The following is a 12,527-nucleotide window of genomic DNA, read 5'->3' on the forward strand; positions in this document are numbered from 1 at the left end:
CGCACTACCGCCCCCAGCAGGACTGGAGTGTGGAACAAGAGCTCAGGCAGAAGAAAACATCAGACAAAAAAATCTGCTATATTCTTTTAGACAAATCCATGTCTCTAATGAAGTTAATGATCTCCTAGTAAAATCAAGCCTGCTCTTTCCTAAAATACCTGACATTGTAAACTCCTGGTGTTTTGCCTTCTGTGTCTCTGTCACTCCTGCTGCTGTGTTCTAAACAGTTCACTCTAAACACCCTCACTTCCATCAACCTGCACCACATCACGTTTTTTTGCAAGGTTGTATGTTGTATGTTTGCACTTCCGCCCTACTTCCGCCCAAAACTGGTGACAACGCGAAAAGCCCTTTTTAGGCCTTTCGGGCTTTCCGTAGCTGCGAGACTCGGCGCGTAGAGCCGCGGGACATGTCGGGAGATTTGTTGCTCTCCGGAGGCTTCGTGTGTCCGTTGTGTTACTTCACATCATGGCGCTTCACTACCAGTCGTCCACGCTGTCCATGACTCTGCCCATCTCCTGCCAGATCTGTCTCGGAAAGGTAAGAGCCGACGTGTTTCTGGACTTCCGTGATGACGCGGGATTAATAAAAAAACGCTTCCTGTTTGTGCTAAAGTTGTCGTGGCTAAAGTTCCGCGGAGCCGAATGTGAGCAGCTAGTGGAGCTTCCGGTCTTTAGCCTGTGTGAGAGGAGTAAACATGTTTGTGTTTGTGTGTAGGTCAGGCAGCCGGTGATATGTGGCAACCACCACGTGTTCTGCTCGTCCTGCATGGAGATGTGGCTGAAGAAAGCGAGCCAGTGTCCCACCTGCAGGGTCCCCATCACGGCTGAGAGCCCCTGCAGAGAGATCATCGGTGGGTAGCAACACAAAGCAGACACACACAAAGCAGACTGATCCGCAGCTCCAGAAAAAAGTCATGCTAACCAAACAAAGCATGAGGAAGAGAGAGACTTGGATCACACGCAGAGGAAAATGGCTGCTGAGAAACACAACTGTAAACAGAAGCTGTACAAGTGCAACTGATCAGAAAATTAGTTTCAAAACCGTTTTAATTCGTTGACTTATCGTTTAAGCTGCACTACAACCCAGAGAGACTTCGGATCATGTGAACAAGGACAGCAGGCATTAGCAGCCACTTCTCTTACGCTGCTCTCAGACCTGCACTTAACTCTGGATTATCTCCTGAAATCATGGATAGGTAAAACACATGTACGGTGTCCCAGAGGGCTCAACACACTGCAAATTAAGAAAACAACTTGACGCTTTTGCTACGAGAAGCCACAACACCTCCAATACATAGAACACGCTGCAAATTGGGAAAATGTTCGTTATGTTGATAAACCTGGCTGTAGGTCAATGCTTTTTGAAGTTCCATCACCACTGACTAGTAGCAGAGTTCAATAACTTGGCTACTGTACATATGATTTGTGACAATCTCCGGAGTTTTTCCTGCCAGCAGCCACGTAACAGGTCTGGTTATTTTACAATAAACCCATGTGACAACACAGCAGGACATTATCTGGAGTTCATGTCTGAAAACCGCTCTGCAGTGAGGCCATTTGCCAAATTGTTATTTGTAGATATCTTTCATATAAAAGTGCCTTTTTGCAAATCACAAGTTGTTTACAATCAACTTTTCCTTCTTCTACCATCTGGACATGGAGAAATACTTTTTTTGAAATGCAAAATAAGTTAGAATTAGGCACTGAGCCAATACTGATATCAGACAGTGATCTGATACTGAGTCAAATTGCTGGATCTTGTATAACATCAGTTATCCACCCTGAGATGGATCATGAAGACAAACTTTACTTTGTGTGGTATTAGCAGCTCTGCAGGTTTAACTACTTTTATATAAATTCTATTTTCTGAGTGAGGTTTCATCCTCAGTCAAGCTATTAGCTGAAACACCACAAAACCTGCCTCTGTCACATTGTATCAGTGTATATATGTTGTGTTTTTGTCCCTGTCCGAATCACACAAACGTCTCCCAAAAGGACTCAGTAAAGCGTAGGAATCTAATCAATGAAATGAAATGAATCCTTTGTTGAATGTGTGTTTGTTTGTGTAGTGTGTGATTCTACGATTCTTGATCACACAAACTCATTTCCTGGTACACTCTTCACACTGATACTCCCACACTGCATGCAGCTGGATTCAGATTTGGATTTTCCATTTTTCACTGGACTATTTCATGCAGGGATTAGGGGACAGTTTTGAGAACAAAAATGTCAGCAGAGCTTTTATTGCCGCAGCTATCTTCTCCCTGCAACCTGAACTTTAACACACTCTAATGCACCAGTTTGTCTGATAAAATTAAAATAATGGGGTTTAAAAAGACTCATTCTAAGAGATGGAAGTACCTTATAATTCCATTTTATGAACACAACTGGAAACATTTACTGAGACGGTCTTTGTGCTGATATCAAAATTGAACACTTAAGGCAAAGCTCAAAGGCTTTAAGACTTGTTTTACCATCAAATCTAACAACTTTCTGCAGGTGGGCTTGGGAATCTCAGTTAACATTTACCTGACTTGCCTCTGCTTTTCTATGACCAGTGTGTTTGTTGCCTCTCTCAAAGAGGTATGAGACCTGTTTACATCCTAGTTTCCCTCTGTGCTTACAGGAGGAACCAATGAGAGTGATCACAGTGACAGCCCTTCCATGAGGAAATGTCTCCGGAAAACCAGAGGAGAACTGCTTTTACGGGAGTACGAGGTACCAGTTCATCATGCCGTGAGCTACATTGCTTATTTGTTACATGGTTTTATATATTTGTAAAGCAATAACAACTAGTTTGTGGTAGATTTAGATTAAGTAGATTCTCATAGGCTTTACCAACAGAAATCCATAAACCGTGTCTTCTCTGGTGGAGTTTCAGCTATCATCCATTGATACAGATGTTCTGCAATGATGGACTCAGAACTTCTGGAGCAGTTACTTGTTTTTCTTGCATTGGAACATTGGAGATTTACGTATGCCTCAGTTGAATGTGTCAGATTCTGAGAAATCAATTTTTATTTCAGATTTGTTGTTGCCTAAATGGACAAATCCATGTTTTAATTGTCTCCATGATCACTTTTCGCCATGTTAGTAACTCAAATGAGTAGCAGTGTCATTAATTGTCAATCTCTGGTTTCATTTTGCCATTATTTCCCTCTAACAGGGAGACATTGAGGGTTTCATCAGAGAAAACGAGGAGCTGAAAACCAAGAATCAAAGTCTGGAGGCACAACTGAAAACGGCTCTGGATCCCTGCAGCATTGAAACAGTGCAGTCAGATGACATGAGCGTTGACCCCAGTGTCGTGGATGAATGGAAAAACCGGCTGCGGGTCGCCACAGATGTCTGCGATAAAGTAAAACAGGATATGGACAAACTAAAAGAGGTTTGTTACCTGTTATGATGAATTCATTGCACTGATATTTACTAACATGGTCTGTAGCTGATACAAGAAATCTTTGTCTTGTCACTTGTGTTAACTGATTTGAAAAAGTAGTTATCTGCATCTTTCCGTCTTAAAGAATACTCGCTACAACAGATTTTACTACAAGGTAATGAGGCGGGGGAAAAATAAACCTTTTTTCTTCTCTATGCCACATTACCATCCATCAATAAGAAATAAAGATCAGCTTACTTGATGTTTCTGTCTAAAGCATAAAGGCTATACCCGATTGATTTTTTTTTTTGTCTTGCTACCTTTGAGAAATAATGTTTAACCTACTGCAAATGTGTTCCCTTACCATCCTCAGGCAAACAAGGCATTACGATCTCAAAATGTCGACCTTGTACAAGAGAACATGAGACTGAAGGCAGAGGTGGTGAGCAGATCTCCTCAGAAGTAAGTTTCTGTCTTGTCTTAACGACACACACATTTATGTATCGTGTTTGAAATAGTATTTGGCATCGGCCTCTAAGTCAAAGCCATGAGGTAACTTACTAAATAAGCTGCAATGAAGTTTAGTGTTTTTCCAATGAAAAAGGCTGAAGCTGGAGGCAGTGACTTGTTGCTTAAGTTGGTAATTTGTCTATTTGTCCTTATTTTGTTTCAAATCGACAGCAGCTAAAGTGAGAATCCCAAAGACAAACTCAAGACCATTTTATTTATATCTTGGTTACATATTTTATTTTCAAAATAGATATCTTTTATCAAATGCATTACAAAAATTGTCACTCAGAAAAATGTTATTTGGTATTTCTGTCACAACAATCTTTGGACAAGTTAAAGAAACGAAACCATCTTTCCCCCCAGGTTTGGTCGCTGCACGGTGGCAGCACTGGAGGCTAAAATCCAGATGTACGAGCGTGACGTGGACCACCTGAAGAGGGCGCTGGAGCGCAGTGACCAGTACATCGAAGAACTGGAGTCTCGGGTCCCAAAGTCGGATAAGAGATGTCCTGAAGGGCAGGAAGGGTGTGTGAGCAGCAAGGCTGTGACGGAGGCTCTCACACAGGAACAGAAAATCAGCATGATGATGAGGAGCTTGAGTGACAATGAGAGGGCGTCAATCTGCAGCAACCCGGAGACGGATTGTCGAACCATCTCGAGAAATCACAGTTTGACGTTCGTGCCGTCTGCAGACCACAAAGAGTTTAATAACAATCTGGCTGCGGATAAGACTAGCGAGGACTTGGAGAACAGCTCCTCTGACCTGCTGCCCACCACTCCGTCGTCGGCTTTCCGTTCGCTGACTCTGAGAAGCCCTGGCATCCGTGAAAAGAGAGTCGCGTTTAAGCCCGGGTCTTATCTGAGGAAGCTCGATTTTGAAGATTTTCCGAATCTTGGTAAGACGGACAGTGCCATGGAGAACCACTTCAACATCCTCGACAAATACACTAAAAGCTTGCCCCCGACAACTGACGTGGAAACCTCCAAGTCTGACTTCTGGGGCGATTGGCCGAGGTCCATCTCGACCGACCAGCCGTGTCCAGGTCCAAGTATAGAAAGCCCGGTTGAAGAATCCACTTCCACCGACCTCGAAGGTGAGGAACCTGAGAGTTACCAGATGTCTAGCGAGGCCTCCATGGACGCAGCTTATCTGGACAAAATCTCCGAGCTGGACTCCATGATGCTGGACGGAGAGAGTTGCAGTAGCAGAGGATCCCAGCTCTCCCTGGTCCCGTCCCCTCCCGCGGACTTGGACCACACACTAATCCCAGAACCCCAAACCTGCCCTGGCGTCATGGCAACCCACAATGACCAGACCAACCACCCACCAGGTGACGAAGCAGATGGCACCTCGATGGACAACGTGTCCCCAAAAGGCGCTGAGGAGGAAGCGCTTGCAGCGCAGGTGTCAGGTAGGGACAGTCGGGTCAATGTTTCCGAGTCCGTGGAGGACGACGGTCTCTCCCAGTCTGAAGAACTGTCTTTCGATTTGCTGTTCGATTCGCTGGAAGACAATAAGGAAGGTCCCTCCGGCTCCCTGAGTCCAGCAGGCAAAGACCACGACCGCGTCAGCCCCTCCTCCTCTTTCAGCTGCAACGGGAAACCTGCGAACACAACGAGAGACAGACACACACTCATCATCAGTCAGCCAACCAAGAGGAAGTCTCACAGTCCTTTTAGCACAAGCAGTCCCACAAAACTTTCCAAGCTCATGTGAGGAAGGTTTTAAAGGGGCGAGACCTGTGTGTTCTCACAGTGCCATACACTGATGTGTCCGCTGTCACATGTACACACGACTGGTGACATTTACTTCACGTCGCTTGATATTAATCTACACCTGAGCATCACGGTCACACATGTTCTGTCATTTTGTCTTTCAGATAGTTATTTGTGTAGTGTGCTTGTGGCTCTAGGTAGCAGTTAAAAAGCCATTAAGGCCGATCTTAACTCTAGTCTGAACATGTGTGAGTTGAGCATTGAGCAAAAACTAAAACAGACACTTCGGTGTTGGTCTGTGTTAGTGCATCACTCCTGGTGCAGAGTCTTCCTCCAGCCCTCTCGAATGTCACGTGTCGGTCATGTCTAGCAATTCAGGAAACATGGTAATCTTTTTATGATGACATGCAATACTGAAGATGGATGACTTTCATGAAAAAATGACATTCTGAATTAAATATGGCAACATAAGAGTGTGTTAGGAAATAAAAAAGTAATGCAATGTATGAAGCTTAATTTTCTATTGTGGTTTTTCATCTTTTGCATGATTCAAGTCTCCTAAAAGCTCAGTCAGTGACAGTCATGAGCTGCCATGGGCTACACTGGCCTGATATTTTGGGATTAATCTTCAATTTCTTATTTATTTCAGTGGAAATTTAGATTAATATTTAGTGAACAAGTTAAAAAAATCATTTATTTCTTTTGTGCATCTCCTGATTATTTCAATTCCATTAGACTGTACTAATTAATAATTTGCTGCCATTAAAAGCCGAACCTCTTCCATGCCGGTGAAATCTTGTCGTAGCCTATAGCGACACACACACATTAAGAGACCTCACACGCACACAGTTAATTCCATTGTAGCAGAAAGAGCCTTATTTATTATGCAAATTTAACGATATCATGTATATTTCACATATACTCTAATCGCCGCATGAAAATTTAATTGCGTAACTGCGGTGGTTTCGAATAAATGAAGTGTTAATTCATTGGGATTAATTAATTTAGGTAAAGACTGTGTACAAGGTGACGCTGGTGTATTAAATCAATTTGTTTAATGCTCGTCGGGCGATGATGGCCCTTAATGACGAGGCCTCATTACTTCCAAAGGGTTAAGATGAGAGACAAGTGGGACAAGAGCAGAGTCTAATGGGAAACCGTGCATCACACGTTTGAACAACTGATAGTAAAATAAATACATAAATAATAGTATATTAATATATTAACGCAATATTTGTGCGTCCATATGATGCCACTTCCCTGTGTTTACATTGATATTTCGTGCACTTACTACATACAATACATAAATAATAGTAATATATTATAGCAATATTTGGGCGTCCATATAATGCCACTTCCATGTGTTTACATTGATATTTCGTGCACTTACTACATACAATACATAAATAATAGTATTAATACAGTATAGCAATATTTCGGCGTCCATATGATGCCACTTCCATGTGTTGACATTGATATTTCGTGCTCTTACTCATATTTTGGACATATTTTGTGCACCAATTTCCCCAGAAATGATATTACCTTAAACCAAATAAATACCTAAAAATGGACAAATGCTGAAAATAAACTGAGGTCAAAGGTTTCAGCCTCTTAAGTCAAGGCTGAATACACCCTTCTTTAAGAATATACATAATAATGACTACTTTTCAACAAAATAATAACAATACTAATCTTTATATTGGAATATGTTCCACAAATACTTGGAAGACAGCAAGTTAATTTAAATATTTGTAGACTGTGGGGTCGACTTAAAGGTAATTGATGTAATTATTATATGCTCGTATATATTAAAGTGTTTAATAACAACAGAATATAGGCTGTGAAATGACTGAACTAAAAATCAAGTGACCGTTTTTCAACATTTAATGACATTTCCCAGCTCGGTCACAATAACTCATCACCTGCACTTGGGAGAGGAGAGGATGAATAAAAACAGGAAGGCTTAAAGACGTTTGGACATCTGGGACTGGACGGTGACGAGTGAGCCCTTATAATAAAAAAATAAAGAATAAAAGGGCGCAAGCGTCTATCTCCAGATGTTCCTTGAGCCCTGTGAGCAGTTTTTTATTTGTCATCTCGCTGCTCTGCCACTTTGTGTCTCGCGAGAGCAGCCGAGCAGGGGCTTGACGAGATGTGAGGCTCAGGTGTAAGAGCCTCTCTCATCCCCAGCAGTGGGAAACCAGTAGACAGATAAGTGCGTCTGAGAGACTGCAGGCATCTCTGTGATCTCCGGGCTCAAGGCTGCTCCTCGTCACCACCGGATCGGGCAGCAGCAGCGAGGATTCCCGCTTGCGTCTCTATGACTGTTTCTCCAGCTCCTGCAGCCGCCTCATCCCCCTCTTCTTCTTCTTCTTCTTCTTCTTTCCCGAGCACTTTAATTGGAGCCGCTCGCCAAGATGATGTCCATGAACAGCAAACAGCCGCACTTCGCCATGCATCCCTCTCTGCCCGAGCACAAGTACACCACGCTGCACTCCAGCTCGGAAGCTATAAGGAGAGCCTGTCTACAAACTCCACAGGTAAATGATCCCAGACCCCGAAAAACTTCCACTTTCTCCTTTTTTGTTATTCCGTGCGTAATAACGCGCGCTGCTCCAAGGCACTTTCAGCCAAGACGCGCAATGTTTTTTTCATGTGTTCCACGGCTGATCCCTGGAAGAGCCTGTGATCTTTTTGAAAAGCATGCTGCACGCAAAGCTTCTTTTTTTTTTTGTATTAATTTTTATGGACTCGTCGCTTCTGAAGGAATACTCCGGCTCTGTTGTGTGTTGCCAAATGTCCCGACTGACAGATGCATTTATTTATGTATTTCTCTTTCTTCTATTTGGTCTTTTTCTTTCCCCCATCTCGCCTCCGTTCCCTTACCCCTCTCTCTCTCTCCATCCTTTTCCTCTGCATGCTTTCCCACCCTCGCAGCTGCAGAACAACATCTTCGCCAGCCTGGATGAGACCCTGCTGGCCCGGGCGGAGGCTCTGGCGGCCGTGGACATCGCCGTGTCCCAGGGCAAGACGCATCCCTACAAGCCGGACGCCACCTACCACACGATGAGCGCCGTGCCCTGCTCGTCGGGCTCCACCGTGCCGCTGGCGCACCACCACCACCACCATCACCACCACCACCACCAGAACCTGGAGCCGCCGGACCTCATGGACCACATCGGGTCGCCGTCCCTCAACCTCATGGCGCACGACGGGACCGGCGGTGTAGGAGGAGGTGGTGGAGGAGGAGGAGGCGGAGGAGGAGGTGGCGGGCTCCTCTCCACCTCCTCCGGACACCCGCACGCTCACATGCACGGCTTGAGCCACCTATCCCACCAGGCCATGGGCATGAACTCGCCTCTCACCCACCACGGGCTCTTACCGGGGCACCACGGGGGGTCTCCGTGCGGGCTCAATAACTCCGGACTCCCGTCCATCACGGACTCGGACACGGACCCTCGGGAGCTGGAGGCCTTCGCGGAGCGCTTCAAGCAGCGGAGGATCAAACTGGGGGTGACCCAGGCGGACGTGGGGGGTGCACTGGCCAACCTCAAAATCCCCGGCGTGGGGTCACTGAGCCAAAGTACAATTTGTCGCTTCGAGTCGTTGACCCTGTCCCACAACAACATGATCGCGCTGAAGCCCATCCTGCAGGCCTGGCTGGAGGAGGCCGAGGGGGCCCAGCGGGAGAAGATGAGCAAACCGGACATTTTCAACGGAGGAGAGAAGAAACGCAAGCGGACGTCCATAGCGGCCCCGGAGAAGAGGTCCCTGGAGGCCTACTTCGCCGTGCAGCCGCGACCCTCCTCCGAGAAGATCGCAGCTATCGCGGAAAAGTTGGACCTGAAAAAAAATGTGGTGCGCGTTTGGTTTTGCAACCAGAGACAGAAACAGAAGAGGTTGAAATTTTCCGCCACTCACTGATGAGCAAAGAGAGATAAAAACAAAAAAGAAAAACAGGATAAAAAAAAGAAAAAGTTTGTGGGACTGAATTTGGGGACCAAGGGACACGAAGACACCATTTTCTTGTCTTTTCGTCTCCCCGGCGATATTTTACACGTTGGTGCACATTTGGGCTTTAGATTCCCGTTTTACAAGGCTTCATATTATATCTGGTTTATTTTCACGTTATCGGTGAATGAGAAGTATGCAAATAACAGATCACTCGAATTCTGCTCAGTTGCTATCGAGGGGAAGAAGTTTGACATTGCCTTTTTTTTTAAATAACCACGCGTGGACAGAGGTAATTTGCTTGATAATATAGCGAGTTATTTTTCTCCGGATAGGCCTATTATTTGAAGTATAGCCATTTACGAATTACCTCATTGATTGTTGAACTGTGTTCTTCTGTTTGGTTATATCTTCTGTCGTTGTTGGTATAGAAATAATTCATGAATGTGTTCATTTATTCATCTGTATATTTAATAATTTATTTATTTTATTTTGGAGGCTGCTATATGAACTCAAATTTTGTTGCGAACTTTTATGGCTAACGGGAAAAATAAATAGGCCTGCATGAAATCCACGGGCGGTAATTGATCCTCTTGCAGGGCTGTCACATCTATAGATATATTTATTTTGAATTTGCACAAAAAAGACCCTTTAGGTTTGTGTCGAAATGGTTTTTTTGTATATACAGACTTCACTTTATCACGTGTCAGAGGTGAACTCCTGTCTTTTGGACATAAATTATTATTGGGTCTGTGGTCAACATTTGGCATCACGAAGTTTTTAAAAGAAAAGACCCAGAGATCGCGAAACTCTTTTCTGATCCAACAACAACCTACGAAATTGTGAGTTTGCAGTGCGAACACTATGCATTGGGAGAAGAGTCACTAGCGAGCTGTCTGCTGATAAGACCTCATGTTGTGGGTGTCACTGTTTAATGCCTGTTTTCACATGGAGATCACCACGTTGTTTGTCGTGTTACTTGTTACGGTTGTGTAAGTAATAATTTTTACTTTGTGCACAAGTATGTTTACAAAAACCTGCAGCGACATGTGCATCGTGGAAGATTTAAAAAAAAAAAGAAGATGTCCCACTGTCTCCCTCCCTTCTCTCATCCCACCACTCCTCCTCCACTCTCCTCTGTTGTCCTTTCTTTCATTGGTACTGTTCATCCTGTGTGAGCCAAATCCAACAGGGAGGTGTGTTCCAGCAATCTTCTAATAAATTGAAGAAAGAAAACTAAACGCCTATTTCTCCTGGTGGTGATTGGTACCGACACTCAACACAACTCTCTATTTAATGTGTGGAAAAAAATGTTTGTACTCGTGGAGATGTTTTTAAATTTCAGACTCATTTTTGGTATCATGTTGAAAAAAAGCTAAATTTCTTCAGTATCTCTTGGATTTGCATTATTGAAATTAGACGTATATGAATCGAAATAATGCTCTGATGAAGTTTGTCTAATTTATTGATGAGGACATTTGCATAATTTGGGATTCGATTCATTTTTCGAAGTGAATGATTGTCAGGATTTTGTATCTATTGTTCTTAACTTGCTCTGCAACTTTTCATTAATTTTTAATATCTTTTGAATACAACATTCTTTAAGAATATACATAATAATGATTACTTCAACAAAATAATAACAATACTAATCTTTATATTGGAATCTGTTCCACAAATACTTGGAAGACAGCAAGTTAATTGAAATATTTTTATAATTTAATTTAATTTATCTCAGATTGTGGGGTCGACTTATAGCTAATTGATGTAATTATTATATGGTCGTATATTAAAGTGTTTAATTACAACAGAATATAGGCTGTGAAATGACTGAACTAAAAATCAAGTTACCGCCTTTCAACATTTAATGACATTTCCCAGCTCAGTCACAAAAACTCATCACCTACACTTGGGAGAGAAGAGGATGAATAAAAAGAGGAAGAAGAGAAGTTGATTTGTGTTTTTAAAATGACCACTGTCCTGCCCCAGGTACATCTGTTCCCTCTCAGACATTTCTACTGGGCTGCACTCACGTTCCGCTGCATTTAAAAGAAAACATTAAATTTTTAAAATCAGGTGATGCAATATTAATCAGGATTTGCTGATATATAAAACGCAATATTTTCACAGAGCTACCGGGGTTTCGTGGGGGAAGCAGGCGGATGGAGGAAGGCGCTGCTGCTTTATTGCTTCTCATATAGCTCCTGGTTACATGGACAGAAGAGTGAGCCTTTTCCCCTCAATGTGAGTAAATCCATTTTTAGTTTGGTCTTTAGTCACTTTGTCGTTCATTAACTTACCACTATATTCTTTCATTGATCTAGTATAGTTTTTATATTCCAGAGTCAGAGAGGTTGTAGATCATTGCAAAACGTCCACATTGGAGCTGCCTCGAAATAATGTCAGTGTGAAAAAAAATAAAATACAGGGACGTTGTTTTAAAAATGAGGCTGTAACGATGAACTGCAGGACGATTTTAAAAATAAAAAATATTTTTCTAGAGAGTTTTCAGGAGACATACTTAAATCCTATAGCAGAAAATGTGTTGTTCGAGAGAAACTTTGAAGAAAAATTCCAGGTTTCTCAAATTATTCAAATTTTGAAACAATAAATGGAAATATATTCTGGCTCTTCCATTTATTCACGCGTCTATTCACAAGTGTAGAATTATTTGATTATTTCATATTTATTCTATGTGTATTTTATGTTTATTGTATGCTCTATGTAGGATGTTTGTCTATCCATCAGTTTATCTATCCATATTTATTTAATTCATCCATCTAATACTATTTTGTCAAATCTGATGACAACAAAGTTTCACAGTAGAACACACTATTGTCGAGTAACACAACACAACACAACAATATTCTATCTATCTATTCATCTTTCCAATATCTATCCACACATCCATGTTTTTATCTATCCCTATTTATTATATACATCCATCTGTCTATTACAAATTGAAAAAA

General features: G+C 42.6%; 2 protein-coding genes across 4 annotated transcripts; both read left to right on the forward strand.

Annotated features, from left to right (window-relative positions):
- The first annotated feature begins 394 nt into the window (after window positions 1-394).
- obi1 (ORC ubiquitin ligase 1) lies at window positions 395-6,123 on the forward strand. 2 transcript variants are annotated; one of them, XM_061067999.1, is made up of 6 exons: window positions 395-540; window positions 718-853; window positions 2,629-2,738; window positions 3,169-3,390; window positions 3,755-3,843; window positions 4,255-6,123. In XM_061067999.1, the coding sequence occupies exons 1-6, from the start codon at window positions 469-471 to the stop codon at window positions 5,606-5,608; spliced, it is 1,983 nt and encodes a 660-aa protein (XP_060923982.1). In that variant the 5' UTR covers window positions 395-468; the 3' UTR covers window positions 5,609-6,123. The 2 variants fall into 2 exon arrangements, with proteins under 2 accessions (XP_060923982.1, XP_060923983.1); XM_061068000.1 differs by having other exon boundaries at window positions 2,629-2,720.
- Window positions 6,124-8,024: 1,901 nt separating this feature from the next.
- On the forward strand, window positions 8,025-9,531 carry pou4f1 (POU class 4 homeobox 1). 2 transcript variants are annotated; one of them, XM_061068738.1, is made up of 3 exons: window positions 8,025-8,147; window positions 8,545-8,830; window positions 8,870-9,531. In XM_061068738.1, the coding sequence occupies exons 1-3, from the start codon at window positions 8,025-8,027 to the stop codon at window positions 9,529-9,531; spliced, it is 1,071 nt and encodes a 356-aa protein (XP_060924721.1). The 2 variants fall into 2 exon arrangements, with proteins under 2 accessions (XP_060924721.1, XP_060924720.1); XM_061068737.1 differs by having other exon boundaries at window positions 8,545-9,531.
- Window positions 9,532-12,527: the final 2,996 nt, after the last annotated feature.

This window comes from Limanda limanda, chromosome 3 (genome assembly GCF_963576545.1).
Source record: "Limanda limanda chromosome 3, fLimLim1.1, whole genome shotgun sequence".
Classification (NCBI taxonomy): Eukaryota; Metazoa; Chordata; class Actinopteri; order Pleuronectiformes; family Pleuronectidae; genus Limanda; species Limanda limanda.

Coding starts and splice junctions, on each gene's coding strand:
- obi1 (XM_061067999.1), top strand. CDS start 469: ATGGCGCTTCACTACCAGTCGTCCACGCTGTCCATGACTCTGCCCATC. Junction 541..717: donor GCCAGATCTGTCTCGGAAAG/GTAAGAGCCGAC, acceptor GTTTGTGTGTAG/GTCAGGCAGCCGGTGATATG. Junction 854..2,628: donor CCCCTGCAGAGAGATCATCG/GTGGGTAGCAAC, acceptor CTGTGCTTACAG/GAGGAACCAATGAGAGTGAT.
- pou4f1 (XM_061068737.1), top strand. CDS start 8,025: ATGATGTCCATGAACAGCAAACAGCCGCACTTCGCCATGCATCCCTCT. Junction 8,148..8,544: donor CCTGTCTACAAACTCCACAG/GTAAATGATCCC, acceptor CCACCCTCGCAG/CTGCAGAACAACATCTTCGC.